Raw genomic sequence first — 19,923 nt, forward strand, 5'->3', positions numbered from 1 at the left:
GTACTCGGCCTGGAAAGGAAAAAAAAGGAGAATTTGGTTAATCCCTTAGAAGGGTCCGTCCTTCCCCCGTTAGTATTTTGAGAGAGACGAGCTTATCCCATCGCAGAAGTAGATTATTTGATGCAAATTGGTTAGTACTTATCTTTGAGCATAGCTCGCCTCACAAAGAACTGAACAAAATGATGCGAGTGCTCTTATGGAGGATAACATTGCATTAAATTTGATTACAGAAAAATTCAATTCCTTTCCTCATATACTTCCTAACCTGTGTTGGGCCGATAATAAATTCTTTTTGATCAACGACGAGGAAGTGAGCCCATTATCTCTTGGTCATGGGCCCTTAACATAAGTGCCTTAATTAATTATCTAAACGCACCGTCTCGTAAAACCCTAAAACATTTCTTCCCGAAAATTGTTGGAAGGGAAAGGAGGTTTAATCCACCGAGCACTTGGTGTCGTACGTGTTCTTACTCACCGAATTCCAAGCCATAAACGACCGAAGAATGGAGTCCGGTACGAAGGACGACTCCATAGAGAAGTTCAGGGGTTTTCACATTGATGATGATGGCGACGATGAAGTGCAAGAGATCATTGTTGATGAAGATGATGACGAAGACGATGAGGATGACGATGAAGATGAACAACAACCTGTAACCCTAGGTTTCTTAGAGGAGAAAGAGTATGACTGGTCACTTCTCCGCCAATCCTTTCCCAGCAAGGCTGGTGGCGTACCGGTGCACACTCAGTCCTTAATCCTCTTTTCGGAAATTTTTTTATATTTAATATGTCAAGTTGATTTATTTCTTGTTTTGCGAAAGATTCTCTAATGTTGCGAGATAAGGTTTCTCTTAAGATGTTAATTTTATGGTGTAGGCATGGTTGGATCCTGTCAATTTGCCCTCCGGAAGGTCATCTGCTTGTGATATATGTGGCGAACCTTTGCAATTCGTACTTCAGGTATCTGCCAGTTTTTTTTATTCATGTCAATGTCATCAAATTATGCAGTCGATGACATTCTGGAGGATTTTGAAAGAAATGTTAGTTATACAGATAGTATTATTATGCGTTTGAGATGAGGGAGAAGAATTGAAATTGATGACAATCATTTTTTTTTGAGTTCTTAGGTATATGCACCAATATCAGAGAAGGAATCGGCATTCCATCGGACTTTATTTGTGTTTATGTGTCAATCAATGACTTGTCTTCTCCGAGATCAACATGAGCAGTGGAAACGCTATCCAGAGAAGGCTTCTCGGAGGTATTGCATGGGTTCTGTAAATTATTGGCATATGCTTCCTAATTCTTATGTTTTTATACTTACACTAGTCTCTGATTATGTAATGATTTTAAAGTGTGAAGGTTTTTTGTTGTCAATTGCCTCACCTCAATCCTTTTTACCCAAGTGCGCCCCCAAGATACGATGGGACTGACAAACCTTCTGGAACTGGAGGTAGCTTATCTTCCTAATTCTGAGAACTAGTTGCAATTAGCTAGGGCTAAATGAGCAGTTTATGCAAACTCATGTTGGTTTTATATTTCCACTGAATCATTATCATGCACTAATGTACACAGCTGAAACGAGCTCCATGGGGACGGCAGGTCAAATTAGTTTACTGAGACATGCCCCCTTTAAGTTTGTAAGATGCCAATTTCTAATATTCATGTTCTAGGGGAGGTTATAGCCTTATAGGGTTATAGTTAGATATCTTAATTCAACAAGGGGAAGCTTGTTTTAGTTGTTTCAAAGGAATAAACTGGAAAGTCAGTCCATGGGCTTTCCTATTCTTTGCCATGCATAAACTAGTTACTAGTTAGGAAGATTTATTGATTTTGCCAAGTGGTAATTCATACCATGCTTTCCTAACCTAATTCTTGGTAAGCCTGTTTCTTTAATTATAGTTCTGTTTCTGTTAAAGCATGTTTAAGATGTTGAATGAATTGCACATGAGATTATTGACGAAAAATGTTAGTTTTCAGTAGCAGTATGGCATACTTCGTTTAGATTGAAAATTTCTACTCTCTGAATTTTATGATCTCGTAAAATTTGTTCTGCTGTATAATTGATTTATCAAGTAAATTTTTGTATAATTGCTAAGCTAATACGGCAAGCATTTCCACCGAGGACCTAGACCTCTAGAACTTGTTCCCACTCTGTTTTTTCCTGCAATTATAAAGCACTATATTATGAGTGTTCATGTTTTTTAATGCATTGTTTTTTCAGCCAAGCTCTGTAATTGGTGTGGTACCTGGAAGGGAGACAAAGTCTGCAGTAGTTGCAGAAAAGTACATTACTGCTCACAAAAACACCAGGTAAAATGGCTTCTTAAGTACTTGTTTTTTAGTCATCCAGAACATTTATGGGTGGAATATCTGCTCCACCCTCTTTTTCTTCTCTTTCGCATTCTCATCCTTTTGTGTGGTTTGCAGGTCACGGACTGGCGCTTGGCTCATAGAATTGATTGCCAGCGGCTGAGCCTCTCTTCCCAGTCCTCTGACTCTTGCAGTAGTAATGGTGGAACCACTTCTTCAGAGATTCAAAAAGGCTAGTATTTGCATATATGAGTTATTTTCAGTATAGTTAATTTCTCAATCATATTCTTCTATTGGTGGATGCTTATTGAGATGTGAGGCACACATTAAATGACTAGATGAGCATAATTGTGTAATCGAGTGCCTTGCCTTTAAGTTGCTGTATATCTGTATCCATTACCTCATGTCCTACATTGTTGATTTTAGAAGGATATGACTTAATGTCAGGGAAACTATGTTTGTAGATGAGTTAAATAGGTCCTAGAAAATTTCCTTGGTGTCTTCTATACCATGTGGTATAGAATCATAATTTTGTATAATTGCACTAGTTTCCCCAGAAATTCTCTGTCAACTTCACAGAATATACTTCTTTGAATACTACCCTTCATTGACGTTTTTCATTTGCAATTTTGTAAGCAGTTGCTAGCAACACCTTGTGGCCAGAGTATGAGATACGAAATGTGGATGAAAGCGAGTATGACACAGAAATGATGGAAGACAATGGACATGCTAGTTCATTGATAACAAGTAACAGAGTGGATGACACCATGAATTCATTGTTGCAAAAATTTGAGGTACTAGTATCATGCTGTTGAAGTCAGAGGTTACGAATACTTTTTTCACTCTCTTACATCGTTACCTTTCAATGGTGAGCAGGGTGACAGTGACAAAAAAAGTTGGGCCTCTTTCCAGCAGCGTATTGTTAAGGCCCCCGAACAAGTTGTGAGGTAATATGTTTCTTCATCTAAGGATAAATCTCTTGATTTTAGGTGGCTTCTTTTATATGCATCCAATTCTAGACTCCATTATCTTATGTGGAAACAAACTTTAAACACGACTTGAAATCGCCAAATAAGGAGAAGGCAGACATCGACTGCGGCTTTTTCAGTTTACATAGCCATCTCTATGTAAAGGCCTCATGCTATATGACTGGATACTAATTTGGTATACATTGAATTTGATTAGGTAGTGTAGATACAGCATTGTGATCAAATTAAATTGGTCAGCCAAGCTGGTCCCCTTGCAGTATTGATCTACAACCTTTAGGTTACAAGACTGACGCTCTGCCACTAGGCTATAAAATTGGTTATCCAACTGTATATACAGCATTGTTGATCTCGTATGGATTTTTTTCTCTGTTGCTAGAAATTTTGAATTTTCTTTCAACACACATTGAACATAGGTTACGTGTGTTGTTCAAAGGAGTACCTTTATGATTTCTTAAAAGCAAATTTATTCCTGAATGCTGGAGAAGTAATATGTTTCTACGCCCCATGGTATATGTCAATATGTTATAGGTTAGTTATTCGTAACATGGTTCTGGCTTCTGATATGATCCCGATTTGATTCATTGCCCGATCTCATCACAAAGTAACAGCAATTTCTTCCCTGTCCTTTTACTGGCTTTAGCATAAATAATGCTTGAATTTTAATTTTGTCAATTTGGTAGTTTTGATTGTGCCTAATAATAACAGATACTGTCGGGATGCTGGTGCTAAACCTCTATGGCCAATGTCGAGTGGTCGTCCTTCTCAAGCTGATATCCCTAAATGCCGCTATTGTAATGGTGCAATGATTTTCGAGTTTCAGGCATGTTACCAGTTAACTTTAACTTTTCAAATGACATCCACCTTTAAATGACCATTGTACATAACATTGGCATAAACTTCAAGTTTTTTTTTTTGTGTGTTATCAGATATTGCCTCAGCTGCTTTATTATTTCAATGTGAAGAACGATGCAGATTCTCTTGATTGGGCAACTATAGTTGTATACACATGTGAATCCTCTTGTGAGGCAAGTGTGGCTTATAAGGAAGAATTTGCTTGGGTCCAGCTATACTCTCCATCTGCTTCTGTACCTTGATAATGATAGAAGAAATGAATTTTTTGTGTCGCTAGTGTGTCGTGGATAGATTTTGATTGCAAATTGTAACTAGTTTTTCTATCAACTTTGGTACTTTACAGATTTGTTACACTGCAGGTAAGGAGGAGTGTAACAGATGAAATTTTGTTCTAGGCACAAATATTTATGTATTTTTTGCCCTTCCCCCCTCTCAGTTTGTTTTATGTACCTGATAGAGTCTATATTTCCTTTTGAGTGTATTTCCATTTGGACGGATTGTTCTTGTTGATACATGTACTGATGCCACATTTCTTTCTTGTGTCGGCTGTAAGAGATGTGAGATGTGAATCCGCCTGTCCAACTCGGTCATTCGAGCATATCTTTCGAGCGTATCTGAATAGATACTATGTTTACATATGGATCATTACGTGGTTACATTCCCAGCTTCGAATTAAAAACACCAACTGGAACAAAGAAAGTAGCAGTTGAGCAGGCCATGAAAATACCATATTCTTTGCTTTCCAAAGCTCAACTTAATGTAACTGTAAAACCCGTTATTCCAACCAAATCATTTCATCGATTGCATTGCATTGCATCCGAGATTATATAGAAAATAGCCACACAAGGCTAAAACTGAGACCCAAGTGCAATGGGCCACCAAAATTTCCATTACTTATGAACAAATAAATGAGAATTTATAAGATCCGACGAGTGTCAGATTCACATGCTAAGGCACTCTGAGATTTGAGTGTTTGAAAGAATGACAGGAAAAAGCCCAAAAAATCTACATTTCTTGCAAAAATTGCTTTGCAAACTTCTATGCTGAGAGTAGAAGCTTTTCTAATCCTATTTGCAGGTATTAAAACAAATAATGGTGATTGCTGACAGATAAATTCAAAAAGATTCAGACAGACTGTTTTGGTCTGTGAGTGAGAAGGAAGAATTGATAATTGAACCCTGGAGATTGGGGCATGGTTCCGGTGACACATTCTGAGAGAAACCGGCGACTTTGGAACAAAACCAGGAGGCGGAAAATTCGCCAGTGATGGAGAGGGTGATATTTGAGAGACAGATGGAAGTGAAAGGGGACTCATAAAGACCAATAAAATTCCCAGCGAAAGAAATATTTGATCCCACCATATTCTCAAATGTAATGTCATTAACAACTGCTACTGCATTTGGATCGAACTCGTTGTCCGGATGGGAATCGCAGTGTCCAGTTACCTGAATTGCCAGCTCAATGTTATCCATTTCAACATCTGATATGAGAATGTCCTTTATGTATCCACCTCTTCCTCTGCTGGTTTTGAGTTCGATTCCGTTTAAGGATTTGTATAGGTGAAGGTTCTCCACAAGTATGTGGGAAATGCCTCCGGACATCTCACTGCCTAATGCCACGCCAGATCCTGAAGAGGACTGAAGGCGAACCCGCTGGACGTGGACATCAGTTGTGGGTTTCTCATAGGCAATGCCATACTCGTCTCATCCGCTCTTGAGCGAACTGCATCATGACCCGTACTAATGTCGCTGTTCTCAATGCAAACAAACTGCGAAGAATCTGAAGACCCCAAAATAGTTGTGAGTATAGTATACATACACGTACACTGGGCGAAATAATGTTGAAACTGTTGGACGTGACAGTTGAATTTGCGATCTCCTGCAATGAGTTACCACAATCAACTTCACCATCCCAACCGAAGCTTATTTGTTCACAACACACTCTAAACCTCAATTGATAAGACTTTGGACAAACCTGGAACAATCCCACTGGTGCAAGGAGATTCGGGTGGCGCATGAGCTGTTATGTTTCTGAATTAAGGCATGGCTGCATAATGAGATGGAGACATGGAAAAACTACTATCAGACATCAAATCCGACTCAAGACTATCAGGGTTGAGAAATGTGAATCAGACCAATCAAATCCTCCACTCACCGTATGTTATTGTTGTAAAGTCTAAAGGATACTTTCTATAACATTCGACTATGCGAGCCCTTCCAAAATATTCACACTATGATCAGTGCAACTGAGAATCGCATGCATCATATCATTTACTTTTTTGTCTTTTAGTAGTGAAAGCCTCAGCTATCCTCTCAAAACGCGAGTTCCACACCATCATCGTGTTCGTGTGTGGATGTCATCCGACGTTTTTTTTTGTTTTTTTTTTCATATTGGATGTCAGCTCAGGTCTAAACTGATCCACAAAAGTGCATGGTCTTCTATATGACTCGGAGTTTACCAATTAGTTGACCAGTGGATTCCACGTTACAAAAATGTATAAATTATGTAAATCTCTTAAGGATTAAATTGTATGAATTCATAAGGTGTTGAGTTCAATTTTCATCAAGAACAATATTATTGTGGCCACCCCAACTTATACGGTCTCCAAATGAGAATTTTTTATGCACACATATCTGACCGTCCGACTAAAGGCGCATATCCAAAAGCAAATTTATCTGCCAATACTCCTATGTTGTTGATAAGTTTATATCATTCATTTTAATACCACGAAAATGATGTCCCAAATTCAACTAACCCACTACAAGATTTACAATAATATACAACATTGATGATTGATGATTGATGATTGATGATTGATGATAGTGCTTGCTTACATAGGATGGCTATGAGCCATGAATGTGGGCTGTTACGCACATCTCTAATGGGCTTTACATTGGATCGTCATGGGCCATGAATTTAGTCAAGAAGGCTTTGGGCTGTATAGACCTGGGCTCTTATACACATCTGCTTTAGGATCCAAGATGAAATACAAGGCCGGAGTTCCAGCAGTGGATACTAAGCCCATGCCATACGTCTAAATTCATGGGCACGACCAATGGATAGGATTTGTTGAGGAAGTTGTAAAAAAAAGCCCAAAAATCCCACCACGACCGTCTAGTTTAGGATTTGAAAAAAAAAAAAAATTGTTTTTCAAACCGTCACAATTTTTGGTCGGTTTTGATTTTTGATGTTGAATTTAGGGTATCCGAGCAGTTTAATAAACTAGTGTAAAAATGACATGCTAATATATTATAAAAAGAAGTGAATTATAGTAATAATGTTATAAATTATAATAGGATAAATCATATTAAATAAAACAACATAATAGAATGATAGATTTTTCTATAATAAATCAAACTATATTTAAAAAAGTGAATAGAGTTATATATTTTTATTTGTAACAAATTATATTGTTTTGATGGTGACCGTAATTTAAACGGTTATGAAAAGATTTTGATTCGGGTAATTTAAATGATTTTAAAACATTTTAGTACGATTTTGGTAAAAATAACTTAAATGGAAACGGATTTAGTGTTTCTTAATTTGGCAGATCCCAACCGTTCCCATCATCCGGCCCGCCGTCACATGAACCACTACAGGCCCACGAAGAACGAATAAATATTCGTCAACTCTTCTCTCGTTAACTCTCTAAAAATCCATCCAAGCAGAGCTAGAATTTCTCTGCAACTTCAGCTGCTCCGCATAGAGTGCCAAGGTTGAATTCTTTTCGGTTCGTTCCTGTAAGTATTTCAACGCATATATGATGATCTGATACATATAATTTCCGTGTTTGTTGTGTGATTTTTGGTTTGTACTGTGGTAGGCTCGAGAAATGGCGATGTACGTAGTCTACCGGCGGCTTTCAGGTGGATCGACCACTTCGCAGCAGCTAGTTGGGGCGTTGCGTTACTCTACTTGTTGGAGATCGTATTCAACTGGCTTCAGAGAGGAACGCGACACTTTTGGCCCAATCCTTGTTCCCTCTGACAAGTTCGTCTTTCTAGCTTCTTTCGAAATTTTCTTGAAAGGTTAATGTATTTTCATTAATCGTTAACTTAATAGAGCATGTCAATTTGTTTCAGGCTATGGGGAGCACAAACTCAAAGATCGTTGCAGAATTTTGATATTGGCGGCGAGCGTGAGCGGATGCCTGAACCAATCATTCGTTCTTTTGGCATCCTCAAGAAATGCGCTGCCAAGGTTGATTTATCAATTGCCTTTGCAATTTTAAATTGTGTATACTTTGCCTGTTTTTGCTTTGTTTCTATTATGCTTCGCTGAACTTCCAAAAGTCGTGGGTTACATCATGATCTTTTTTTTTGCATTTTTCTACGTGATATTGAGGTTTTTTTTTTTGTCTGTGATATTGAGTTATTGAATGTGTATTATTGGTCTGGATGAGATATTGCTACAGTAACCAAAAATCTCCAATTTTTTTATGAGAAGCATTAATTTTATAGATGATTAAAGGCATTATGAATATGCCTGGTACCAGAAAGCGAATGGAACCATAAGATACTGGAAAACACAAGAAAACAAGAAAATATGGTGCTGACCCCTAGCTTTCAACCTATATTGCCTAAACACTTTAGAGGTAAAACACAAGAACAAGTAACAATTTAGAGTTAGAGTCGAGGTTTAGATCATGCATTGCAAGCCAGGAACTAGGAAGCCGAATGTGTTGGAAGAGTTTTTGTACTGTTGACACTATCGTATCTGTCACTGATTCAAAGTAGCATTTCGTCGGTACCTTTTGTCTAAGTCATGTTGAAATTCTTTGCAGCAGCTGTTGATTCCTCTTCACATCTTCAAAGCACTTTGTCTCTTCTCAACTTATATTACGCTTATAATGTCATTTGCACAGTAAAATTGCCAGTTTGTGCTATTATTTCTTTTGATTTTTGTTTTATTGATATGTATTTATGATATTACATTATAGGTGAACATGGAATATGGACTTGATCCATCTATAGGTAAAGCAATTATGCAAGCAGCACAAGAAGTTGCTGAAGGCAAGTTAAATGACCATTTCCCCCTCGTGGTGTGGCAGACTGGAAGTGGCACTCAAAGTAATATGAATGCCAATGAGGTAAGACCTGTGCCCTGTCTTTGCAGGCTCTTTATTTGGTCCCTGATTGTTTTTATATTCTGCAGGTATTTCTTTTCACGTTTACATGATGAACGTTCTCTACTGCAGTACCGCTTATCGTTTTGTTGAAATAGTTTGTTATTAAGAATGGGAATGTAATATCATGTAACATTGCCATTGATGATTAAAATAGGAGGAATGTGGACCAGAAGAAACATTGAGTACGTAAAACTACCAAAACAGGGGGTCAGATCCTTGGCCACAAGCGTGGTGAAAGCTATCTCTAGTGGATTATGCATTTAATGTTCCTAAATGAAGAACTAAATTTAGAGCTACTATCTGTTTGTTTACGTTCATAGTTGCTTTTGAAGCATCTTTTTGAAATCTTTGATCATGGTGCTAACAAGATCTGACATTAATTTCACAAATAGTGTGCATCTTCACTTTTCGTAGCACAAGGAGATTTTTTGGCCCGTGGAGCAATTGAGGTGACAATAATGATATTTATTTAATTTCTTTTGTAAATTTGTACTTCTCCAGGTCATTGCCAATAGAGCTGCTGAGATCCTTGGCCACAAGCGCGGTGAAAAGTTGGTGCATCCAAACGACCATGTCAACAGATCACAATCTTCTAATGACACATTTCCAACGGTAAATTTAATTTAGTTACATTTCATGTAGACTCAACATTCATATATAACGTTTAAGTTTGTGATTACCATCACTTATGATTAAACTATCTGATTTGAGTCTATTTTTCTTATTGGTATACCTGGTTTTATGCTCTCTACTTACTAGTTGTTCTTCTCTCTGTCTAGGTCATGCACATTGCTGCTGCAACGGAAATAAATTCAAGATTATTACCAAAATTGAAAACTTTACATACTTCACTGCACTCAAAGGTTTGATTTTGTATTTAGTGTTTTTTTTTTTGGTAAAAAAGAAAGAGGATGACTGTAATTGAATGTCTGTCTTTTGTTGTTTTGTCTGTAATGTATTGGTCGTCCAATACTGTATACCTTTTTTATTGGAGCTACATCTTCTTTTCTTTGAATGGAAAGGGCTCAATTGTTTCCCATGCTATGCTCATAACTGAGCATCATAACTCTTTGGAGCCTCATTTCGGCCTGGTGTTATACGCGTGCTACATATGAGCCACTTTCTAATGTTTAAATGTAGCTCCTCCCTAGATTTATGCCTACATTATAGTTTTCACATGTTTTCCTCCACCTTTTTTTTTTTTTTTTGTGAACTTTAACTTTGAACTGCAGCTAGTTTGTCATATGAATTAAGCTGGACCAAGATTATCTGGCATGCCTCTCTAATCTTTTACAAGAAATATGTTCTTTTAACTATTAGCTCATGCATTGTTTTCAGAATTCGTATCTTTAGGCTCTCTAATCTTGGTCCCTACTTGGTATTTTCTAGTGAATAGTGATTTAAACTTATTTATGCGGCAGATTAGTATAACATGCTTGCTTTTATGACTACTTTATATCTTTAAACCATTCCTCACATGCCTTGGGATATTACTGTATTCATCTATACATACTTTTACCTTAACGTCACTACCTGTTTTACTAATTTTTCCTGTTTTGGTTTTGCCAGTCCGTTGAATTTAAAGATATTGTTAAAATTGGGCGCACCCACACTCAAGATGCAACACCTTTGACTCTTGGCCAAGAGTTCAGTGGCTATAGTACCCAAGTGAGCTTTCTTTCTTTCTACTCTGCTTCTTGTTTTTTTTTTTCCTGACAAGTTATGCCAGGTAATATTATACTCTGCTTCTTGTTTATTCTGTTCACCATTGGATGAATTTGCTATAATTAGAGTATTTGAGAAACTGGACATTGTGTAGGAATTATTGCTGATTGTTTTATGAGTTGTTGCAGGTGAAATATGGGATTGATCGTGTCATGTGCACTCTACCTCGCATGTATCAGGTTTTCTACGCATGTTTTCATTATGAATTTTACTTGCTTTTCATTTTCTCAGAAGCTCTAACAGACTCGTATTGTTGTTTGAGCAGCTTGCACAGGGTGGTACTGCTGTAGGGACTGGATTGAATACAAAAAGAGGGTACACATTGCTTTTACATTGAAGGAATTTTAGAGTTATTTTGTTGTACTGTATGTGTTGTTGCATGTTTTTCCTGGCCTCTTTTGGCTCTGTCCATTTATACTCTAGTAATCTGAGTTCTCTCTTTTGTTCTTCTTCTTGTTTAGTTTCATATTGATCTATGCAAGCTCTCACCTTGAGCTTTTTATGCTTCACTATACTATTTCAACAAAAAAAAAGAGGTTTCTTGCTTCACTTGCTTTCCTTGTGGTTGAACACTTAGTGGATAATGCAAGCGATGAGAAGACAACATAAAAATGATAAAAGAGGTATTATGATAGGATAATTATCATGCAATCCCGTGTTTTCAATGGGACAGCCGACAGGGTTAAGGGAAAGGCATGACTATCAACATTAGATTTACTTCTTTATCTTCTCCATATGGCCGACCTTTGTCATTGGATAAAAAAGCTTTTGCTGTGGGTGGACTATAATAACATGGATGTTTGTATTGTCAACAAATTGCAGTAAACATGAGATTAGGATAATGTTTTATCCCATCCAGTCTGATACACGGCCTGAGAAATAAGGCCTACTATTGCATGTTACATTTTGTCTTCTACCCTCAATCTGAAGAGAAGTATTGCACATGTTCTTTTCATTCTTAACTCCTGGTTAGACCTATACTAAAAACCCATTGCCAAACATTATTTTGGAGGTTTTTTAGAGCAGCCCGGAAAAACATGGCATTATAAATTTGTTAGTTTGCATGTCCGTAAAGACTAAAGAGGTTGTCAAATGTTCCACCTTGAAATCTAGCCGCCTCAATTTTTATTGGGTGTGGGCATATGAGGCAAAGGGTTTGAAAAATCTACTTAGTACATCTTCAGCAGTATTTTGGGATCCAAGTATGAGCATTGATGGATATGATCTTATTTTATCAGTAGCCTTAAATATTTTGTCGAAGAATTTGTGACTTTCTATTATTTGTTTGCCATTTGCTTCATCAATGCCAAGTTTTTTAATGTTCATGTAGGTTTGATGTGAAAATTGCTGCAGCAGTAGCAGAGGAAACTAACTTGCCATTTGTCACAGCAGAAAACAAGTTTGAAGCTTTGGTTAATCTCTGATATCCCTTCTCTCTCTCTCTCTCTCTCTCTCTCTCTCTGAAATATTCTTAAACATGCTCAAAATTAAATATGTAATTTATGTCAGGCTGCGCATGATGCCTTTGTTGAAAGTAGTGGAGCCCTTAATACAATTGCTGCATCTCTTATGAAGATTGCAAACGACATACGCCTATTGGGAAGGTCTGTATGCTGAATATATGATTTCCTTTTTTGGTTTTCCCTCTTGCTGTTTTTCTCACTTTTTAGTAATGTTTAGTGTTCTATTTTATCCAGCGGTCCACGTTGTGGCCTCGGTGAACTCATTCTTCCTGAAAACGAGCCAGGCAGCAGTATTATGCCTGTATATCCTCTCATCTCCAGACATGTTTAATGACTGAAAACCCTTATCTTTGTGATGACGCTATCTCCATTAAAGGATTTTTCTCTCCATAGTTTACTAGTATAATATCATTATGTTTTTTCTTTCAGGGGAAAGTCAATCCCACCCAATGTGAGGCTCTCACTATGGTGTGTGCTCAGGTAAAATTTGAGCCTCAAATTTGATGCAAGATGAAAGTATGATTGATCAAAACACTTTTGCAATCTTTACAGTAAATACCTGCAAGATTCTGCTTTTGCTTTTCTCACTCTCTTTTATATGGTTCTGCTTTGCTACTTTCACAGTTAGTTTTTAGTTGGTTTTATACTATCATTGTAGTTTAACTTAAACTTTCTGCGCCTTGTAGGTTATGGGAAACCATGTTGCCATTACAGTTGGTGGATCAAATGGACATTTTGAGCTAAATGTATTCAAGCCAATGATTGCCAATGGACTTTTACATGTATGGTTTCTGTTCATAGAAGCGTCAATTTTTACCTTAAGTGATGTGCTTTTTTTGAATCTGAGATGTGATTACCATCAACAGAATATATAATAGTTGTACATCCAATGTTCAACTACTGGGATGGGCTGGATTTCATTCCTAAATTCATTAGTATGAAAAGAGATTCTGTGCAGTCATCTTCATCGTTGAAAATTTAAATTGGAGAAATCCTAGCTGAAAATTCGGAGCACTTTGCAGAGCAGAATCTCAACACTTGCATAGTCTAATTTTATTTTTTCCTCTTTATTTAGGCATCATGAATGCATGCAGTGAAATTTTAGAACTCTTGTTATTAGCAATTTAGCATGCTAACGGAAATACTTCTTTATTCGAAAAAATTCTGCTGATGCTATGTTATATGTTACAGTTCTCTTATTCGAAAGTGTTTTGACTTTATTGGCAGTCACTTAGATTGCTGGGTGATGCCTCTGCTTCCTTCGAAAAGAACTGCGTGAGGGGGATTCAAGCGAATGAGGAAAGGATCTCAAAATTACTGCATGAGGTCAGTTATCAGTTATTACTGAAATTATAAATTTGACCATGCCCACAAGGATTCAAAACTAACTGGTCGTTTATGGTATTACTTTGTGCGTGCTTGTCCTTGCAGTCACTCATGCTTGTCACTTCATTGAATCCTGTAAGTTCAAAACACCATTTTAATTTCGTGTGTTTCTTCCTGATTCCCCGTTCTGTGAGTAATAACTTTGTTGTTGCTTCCTTCCAGAAAATTGGCTATGACAATGCTGCAAAAGTTGCCAAGACTGCCCACAAGGAGGGAAGTACCTTAAAGGTATCAATTCCTTCTTAACACGTTTACTTTGTTATGTGGGCCTAGTGATTTTTCCCTGTGAAATTCGAAAGACAGGCAAATTCCCATGTATGTAATGCAAAACAAACACATGAAACTGGTTCCATCATCAAATCAATTTCCCATATTTTTCTTTGACAATTGTTTAATCATTGGGGGCATAAGCTATATCACAAAATGAAGGTGACTTATCGAAGAATGGGTTGCTGCATGCCTGCATTCCCCAGGGCCCAGGCAGCCTCGGCACGCGGGGGGTGGTGGAGATATAATAATAGCACTCTAAATTACTGGTGCTTATTTACTAGTTGCTAGCGGTGTGATGATATTACAGTTTAATCCCCTGAAACTTTGGATAGATTATATTAGATCTAACTTGCGACTTTGGATAGATTATATTAGATCTAACTTTATTAAGTTCTGCAGGAAGCTGCATTGAAGCTTGGAGTGCTCACCAGTGAAGAATTTGACAGTCTTGTGGTGCCTGAGAAAATGATTGGCCCATCGGACTGAAATTACTGTTAGAATTTTGATGATCCTTTTTTTTCCCCGCATCAAATGGCCTGGTTTTTCATTCTTCCAGTCATTCCCTCTATCTGATGAATAATTAACTATTCGAGTGTATTTTTGTCCCCTTTCAGGGAATCAATATTCTTGAGGTTTTCACCAATAAAAATGAAACCCTCCGGCATTCTGTACTGAGACTGAATACAGAAAAAAGTTGTAGAACGGACTTGAGGTTATTTTTTCGAGCATAGAAAGCGATAAAGCTCGCTGGTATCTTGTTTTATTCATTTTCTGCTGAAAAAATTTATGAATCAAGTTTTATTGTTATTATTATATAGCTATCCAGATTAGCTTAGAATCATTTCTCGCTTCAGGTTGCATGGATGGAAGTGGTTTCTAATGCCACGGGTTCTCGGAGTGTGGTGTGGGTGTATACATGTGCCAGGAAAATAACGATTGTCCAGTTCAGTTGCTGATGGATTATATTTTCATGTATTGCATAATTAGGTTTATTTTCGAGAGTCCGGCTGTATATAGGAAAAAATGAATCTTATTTGCACCTCATCTTTCACTAAATACACCCCAAAAAACACAAAAAAAACCTTATCTATACACATCCCCAGCTGACCCTATTGTTTCCCTCTCTTTCGTCTAATTGTCTCCATCTCTCTTTCAACTTCGATCTTCTTCTTTTTTTTTCTATCACCTCTGTTTGATCCCATAGCTCCTCCACCTATGATGCTTCAGCTCAGCTCCGGAGACGGCTCGGCTCACATTGTTGGTGATGGTGCGTACCATGGTTCAGTGTTTCCTTTGGGGCTGAGCTTGGACCAAGGGAAAGGAGGGGAAGGAGGAGGGTTTTTGAAGCCTAAGGGCTCCTCTGGGAGTGGAAAACGGTTCCGCGACGAAGTCGTTGATGGTAGAGCTTCCTCCGGAAGAAATGTAAGTCAAGGATTATTGTTATTTCAGTTTCGCTTCCATATTTGCTTCCCAGAAAGGAAACCAATAGAAACAGCAAGAAAACGAGTACTAAACTAAACAAGATGCATTATTTTGTTTTTAAATTGTGTTTAATCTCAGCTGTTGATGAAATCTAACAGTTAAAATTATGGATTGCAGTTTGTAAAATTTGATAAAAACATAAAATGAGGTGAACTCATAATTGTTTTATTTTTCACTAGGGTTTATTTAGATTGGGATGTACTCAATAAATAATGGGATGCAATTAAGGTTCATCTTCAGAAAAATTATTTAAAATTATGGGCTGCACAAGAAAATTAGCCGACAAAGATGTTTTTAAAGGGTTTGGACAAAAATATATTGAAGTGAAATTATTCTAGTCCAAATTTTTTAAGATAAAAGTATGTAAGAGTATAATAAGTTCCATAAAGTTGAAAACGAGGGATTTAGGGGTTTCGTAATTTTTACAATTCACATTTAGTGGTGGATAAAAAGTTACATAAGTTTTAAAATAGAGAAATAAAAAATATTATCTGATGTGGCACACCTCTCAAACCATTAAATTTAAATTGTAAACTCTACCATTTTTAAAAGATTTGTAGAGCCTTCAGATCGTTAAAAGGAATTGTCAATGATGGCATTGCTATAGTAGTGAGGCATACTCTTCCACAAGGGTTTAATCCTCTCTCGAGTCATGAGTTCACACACGGATTTTCCATGAGTTTGCTTGACATTGTGACGTGCATAGTTTGTGACATAATATACCGGCCCAATGAGTTTATCCTAGGCACATTTTTTTTTTATAAAATTAATCTCTTCAATGTTCTAGGGGAGAATATTTAGATAAATAATAAAATATATTCGAAAAGTTTATTAGGGTTTAGTTTATTTTTATACTGTATGTTTTTGTTAGGGTTTAGTTTGTTGAGCGGAGTTCTTCTGCTTACCGCGCAGCCCATTTTTTTGTACCTGACCCAGCCCATTTTATTTAGCCCATACTCCCACCATATTTGATATTTCCACTATTCAAACCGGAATATAGATCCGGCCCAAACAGTAGTAACTCTTCCTCCAAACCCTAGCTCGAAAGATATATGTTGCCGCTATCACCGCATATCTTATCCTAGCTAGGAGCAGCTGCGAAGAGAGACAGTGAGGGGGAGAGAGAGATGGTGTCGCTCAAGCTCCAGAAGCGGCTCGCCGCCAGCGTCCTCAAGTGTGGGAGAGGAAAGGTTTGGCTTGATCCAAATGAAGTCAACGACATCTCCTTGGCCAACTCCCGTGCGTTTTCTTTCCCTGCTCAATTAGAGATTCTTTGATTCTGTTTTGATTTAATTTCAAGTCCGATTCTGAACCTGCTTGCTTTCTGTTGTTATATACTGAACGTGGCGTAACTGTTTTATTACAGTATCGTGTGTCTGTTTTACGATTTTGTTTATTGGTTGTTCAAAATTTTCCTCTAATGTTCTCATGTTTGCCAATCGGGGGGTTTGAACTTGTTTGGTTCCATGGAATTTTTCGTTTTCAATAGCGTATTCTTCATATATATGTAGTTCTTGAGTAATTTTTTTTGTTGCCTGACATTTGAAATTATAATACCCGCGGAACTTTTATTTTTGCTTTGCCTACAACGTTGGGTGGAACAAGTTGACGGATTTTCCTTTCTAAAATGGAGATAAATATGGGGATTCAGCTTGAACCAATGAGTGCATTATTGAGTATTTGATTTCTGCTCATTTTCAATAGTTTTTTGACTTGATGGTCAAAAGGTTAATCCACTGGCAGTGTGGTGATTGTGTGGTGATTTTACTATTTTCCATGGGCCTCTCGTTGTTCACAAGGTTTGCTGTATGTGTTAAAGTGTAATTGCAGGCTTGCAGCTTCGTAGTCAATTTGGAACCTACAGATCTGTGTGATATGAGATTTTTTACTGTAGCTAATTGTGTTTTTGCCATTTATAACTAGAATTGTTTTCAAAGGTTGTAAATATATTTCTAAAACTTTACTCGAAATTGTTGCTATTAAGCAAATGCACTTGGTGCTTCTTTCACTGCTAGTACTCTCTTCATCAGTGAACTTATTGGTGCCAGGATTTAACATGTACAATGTTTGTTTTTCAATGATGCATGATTCTTGACTACAGGGCAAAATGTCAGGAAGTTGGTTAAGGATGGTTTTATTATCAGGAAGCCAACTAAGATTCATTCTCGTTCCCGTGCACGACGCATGAAGGAGGCCAAGAGGAAGGGACGTCACTCTGGATATGGTATGAGTTCTCATAGTTCATGAAATCATCTTATTTTCTGTTTCCTGATTTGTAGATAAGATGCTCATGAGTTTTTTTATAAATGTTTCTTCCTTCTGTGTTCCCTTAACATGACCAAGTCTTTAAGATCCCAATAAGAACTCTTATGATGTTTGTGGTTATAATTTATAAAATCATAAACTTATTCCCTGGTAGTTAAAATTTTTATTTCAAAGAAAACTTTGCCATATAGTCTATTAGCAGAGAGGGTGAGGAGAACATGTTTTTCTTTAGCTGTTGTTAACTTTAATGCTAAATATTGCAGGTAAGCGTAAGGGTACAAGGGAGGCAAGGCTGCCGACTAAAGTTCTCTGGATGAGGAGGATGCGTGTTCTAAGGCGCTTGCTTCGCAAGTACAGGGAATCTAAGAAGATTGATAGGCACATGTACCATGATATGTACATGAAGGTGAAGGGTAATGTCTTCAAGAACAAGCGAGTTCTTATGGAGAGCATTCACAAGTCCAAGGCTGAGAAGGCAAGAGAGAAGACTTTATCTGACCAATTTGAGGCCAAAAGGGCAAAGAATAAGGCCAGCAGGGAAAGGAAAATTGCTAGGAGGGAAGAGCGTTTTGCACAGGTAACACTCTGCGAGAATGCTAGATATTTTTTGGCTAAATTTTTTTTATGTGCAATGAGTCATGCATGGTATGCAACTATGCATTATATGTTCTTTTCCCTGGATATAATAAATGATTATTTTTTGAGCGTCAAAGGAAAGTATAGTAAAGGCCTAAAGGGACATAATGGGGTGCCACCCAATTCTAGCAGATAGAATGAGTTACTAGAAGTAAGGTCTTATCATGTCAAACAAGAGATTGGAATCATCAAAACAAATTATTCAAAATTGTTTCTTAGAATTTATCAATGTATATGGAAATATTGCATATCCTGATTCATGAAGCTTTCAATTTTTTATCTCTATTATTTTTGTACCATCAAATTATTCCTTTATGAGAATGAATATGCTCAACTTGAGCCTCAAAGATTTTTTTTGTGTGAAACATAGGGTATTGTCATCAACTGATAAGTTTATTAATTCCTATTTAGACTCTAGATATTCCCCTTATGAAATCGAGTATCATATGCGAGTTTTTTTTTTTTTTTTTTTTTCAGTGCTGAACAAATCTGTAAAGTGATGAATTTAGTGGTTGTGTTTTACTTGTGACACGTACTTATATTTTGATTCAGGGTCTTGGGGGAGACAAACCAGCTACTGTCCCACCACCTGCTGCAGCTCAACCAACCGAGTAAGCATATTCTGTGCGCTTAGTTTGATTTTTAGTTTCGGTTGCGCTTCATATATTTAACTTTTGTTTTAACTGCAGGGTATCCAAGAAATCCAAGAAGTGAGGAAGCTGTTATAATTTCTTACCTGAATTTTCATATTGTCCTGTTACTCTTGCAGATTAGAATTGTTAAGTTGGTTTGCGTTCTTTTTTTGGGGACATCGTTAGTACTTTGTATTGTCTCTTTTTGCCCAGGAATATAGACCTAATGGTTTGATGTTCTGGTGCTTGTTGCTGCCATTGCTCTGTTGAATGCTTTTCATAGCCCCCTCCCTATGAGAAAATATGTTAAAAAACCCGTAGCAACTGAATCAAATTGACCGTCTAGCCGACTGATTGGTCGGTTATTTTAAAAAAAAAAAAAACAACAGTTGGAATCGACGGTTTGGTTGTTAAAATCATGTCAAAAAATCGATCGGTTACATACCTACTGTTGTGTTTATTTTTCTTCTCTTGCATGTTTCTTCTTTTAAATTTTACACGACATTTTCAATCAATGTTGTGTCGATGTACGAATCGTGTATCCTGAACATCCCTCTTGGTCCCTATCTAAGCTTTTGAATTCGTCCTGATGAAACATGCTTTTTGTGGCCCTTTGCATTTTGAAATGATAATGGTGGGATACCAATTGAAGACGACTTCTCTGGTCGAGCAATGGAACGTACAGGGAAACAGTGTGGTCTGAGAATTCCTGCGCTGAAGGTATTCTACATCCTAGCAGGAACAGCACCTTCTTAGAATGGAAATCATACACAAATAACGACCAA

General features: G+C 37.2%; 4 protein-coding genes across 5 annotated transcripts; 3 read left to right on the forward strand and 1 right to left on the reverse strand.

Moving 5' to 3' along the window:
• Positions 1 to 394: 394 nt before the first annotated feature.
• LOC120003415 (programmed cell death protein 2) lies at positions 395 to 4,687 on the forward strand. The gene is made up of 10 exons (XM_038852397.1): positions 395 to 734; positions 874 to 957; positions 1,125 to 1,258; positions 1,353 to 1,450; positions 2,222 to 2,310; positions 2,428 to 2,542; positions 2,950 to 3,104; positions 3,187 to 3,257; positions 4,005 to 4,119; positions 4,226 to 4,687. Exons 1-10 carry the CDS (start codon positions 504 to 506, stop codon positions 4,391 to 4,393), a joined length of 1,260 nt encoding a protein of 419 aa, XP_038708325.1. The 5' UTR covers positions 395 to 503; the 3' UTR covers positions 4,394 to 4,687.
• Positions 4,688 to 5,266: 579 nt separating this feature from the next.
• Positions 5,267 to 7,176, reverse strand: LOC120003627 (probable polygalacturonase). Its single transcript, XM_038852645.1, has 6 exons — positions 7,098 to 7,176; positions 6,781 to 6,838; positions 6,126 to 6,181; positions 5,976 to 6,029; positions 5,845 to 5,930; positions 5,267 to 5,803 (listed from the first exon to the last, which is right to left on the reverse strand). Exons 1-6 carry the CDS (start codon positions 7,174 to 7,176, stop codon positions 5,267 to 5,269), a joined length of 870 nt encoding a protein of 289 aa, XP_038708573.1.
• A 549-nt stretch (positions 7,177 to 7,725) lies between these two features.
• Positions 7,726 to 14,933, forward strand: LOC120004026 (fumarate hydratase 1, mitochondrial). 2 transcript variants are annotated; one of them, XM_038853236.1, is made up of 18 exons: positions 7,726 to 7,866; positions 7,975 to 8,141; positions 8,234 to 8,351; positions 9,091 to 9,240; positions 9,781 to 9,891; positions 10,059 to 10,142; positions 10,849 to 10,947; positions 11,133 to 11,183; positions 11,270 to 11,319; positions 12,335 to 12,416; positions 12,514 to 12,608; positions 12,702 to 12,768; positions 12,897 to 12,947; positions 13,154 to 13,249; positions 13,695 to 13,793; positions 13,899 to 13,928; positions 14,016 to 14,081; positions 14,523 to 14,933. In XM_038853236.1, exons 2-18 carry the CDS (start codon positions 7,984 to 7,986, stop codon positions 14,607 to 14,609), a joined length of 1,494 nt encoding a protein of 497 aa, XP_038709164.1. In that variant the 5' UTR covers positions 7,726 to 7,866; positions 7,975 to 7,983; the 3' UTR covers positions 14,610 to 14,933. The 2 variants fall into 2 exon arrangements, with proteins under 2 accessions (XP_038709164.1, XP_038709162.1); XM_038853234.1 differs by having other exon boundaries at positions 7,731 to 7,891.
• A 1,742-nt stretch (positions 14,934 to 16,675) lies between these two features.
• On the forward strand, positions 16,676 to 19,394 carry LOC120004027 (60S ribosomal protein L19-3-like). Its single transcript, XM_038853237.1, has 5 exons — positions 16,676 to 16,844; positions 17,707 to 17,829; positions 18,134 to 18,447; positions 19,059 to 19,117; positions 19,196 to 19,394. Exons 1-5 carry the CDS (start codon positions 16,733 to 16,735, stop codon positions 19,218 to 19,220), a joined length of 633 nt encoding a protein of 210 aa, XP_038709165.1. The 5' UTR covers positions 16,676 to 16,732; the 3' UTR covers positions 19,221 to 19,394.
• Positions 19,395 to 19,923: the final 529 nt, after the last annotated feature.

This window comes from Tripterygium wilfordii, chromosome 8 (genome assembly GCF_013401445.1).
Source record: "Tripterygium wilfordii isolate XIE 37 chromosome 8, ASM1340144v1, whole genome shotgun sequence".
Lineage (NCBI taxonomy): Eukaryota > Viridiplantae > Streptophyta > Magnoliopsida > Celastrales > Celastraceae > Tripterygium > Tripterygium wilfordii.

Bases quoted from the DNA above. Each gene is read 5' to 3' on its own strand.
- LOC120003415 (XM_038852397.1), top strand. From the start codon at position 504: ATGGAGTCCGGTACGAAGGACGACTCCATAGAGAAGTTCAGGGGTTTT. The intron at 2,311-2,427 runs GTAAAATGGCTT...TGTGGTTTGCAG, and splicing joins ACTGCTCACAAAAACACCAG to GTCACGGACTGGCGCTTGGC. The intron at 3,258-4,004 runs GTAATATGTTTC...TAATAATAACAG, and splicing joins GCCCCCGAACAAGTTGTGAG to ATACTGTCGGGATGCTGGTG.
- LOC120003627 (XM_038852645.1), bottom strand. From the start codon at position 7,176: ATGGGCTTAGTATCCACTGCTGGAACTCCGGCCTTGTATTTCATCTTG. The intron at 6,839-7,097 runs GTCTATACAGCC...TCAACAACATAG, and splicing joins AGATGTGTATAAGAGCCCAG to GAGTATTGGCAGATAAATTT. The intron at 5,804-5,844 runs GCATTGCCTATG...GTCCACGTCCAG, and splicing joins GAGCGGATGAGACGAGTATG to CGGGTTCGCCTTCAGTCCTC.
- LOC120004026 (XM_038853236.1), top strand. From the start codon at position 7,984: ATGGCGATGTACGTAGTCTACCGGCGGCTTTCAGGTGGATCGACCACT. The intron at 10,948-11,132 runs GTGAGCTTTCTT...GAGTTGTTGCAG, and splicing joins TCAGTGGCTATAGTACCCAA to GTGAAATATGGGATTGATCG. The intron at 12,948-13,153 runs GTAAAATTTGAG...TGCGCCTTGTAG, and splicing joins TCACTATGGTGTGTGCTCAG to GTTATGGGAAACCATGTTGC.
- LOC120004027 (XM_038853237.1), top strand. From the start codon at position 16,733: ATGGTGTCGCTCAAGCTCCAGAAGCGGCTCGCCGCCAGCGTCCTCAAG. The intron at 16,845-17,706 runs GTGCGTTTTCTT...TCTTGACTACAG, and splicing joins CATCTCCTTGGCCAACTCCC to GGCAAAATGTCAGGAAGTTG. The intron at 18,448-19,058 runs GTAACACTCTGC...ATTTTGATTCAG, and splicing joins GGGAAGAGCGTTTTGCACAG to GGTCTTGGGGGAGACAAACC.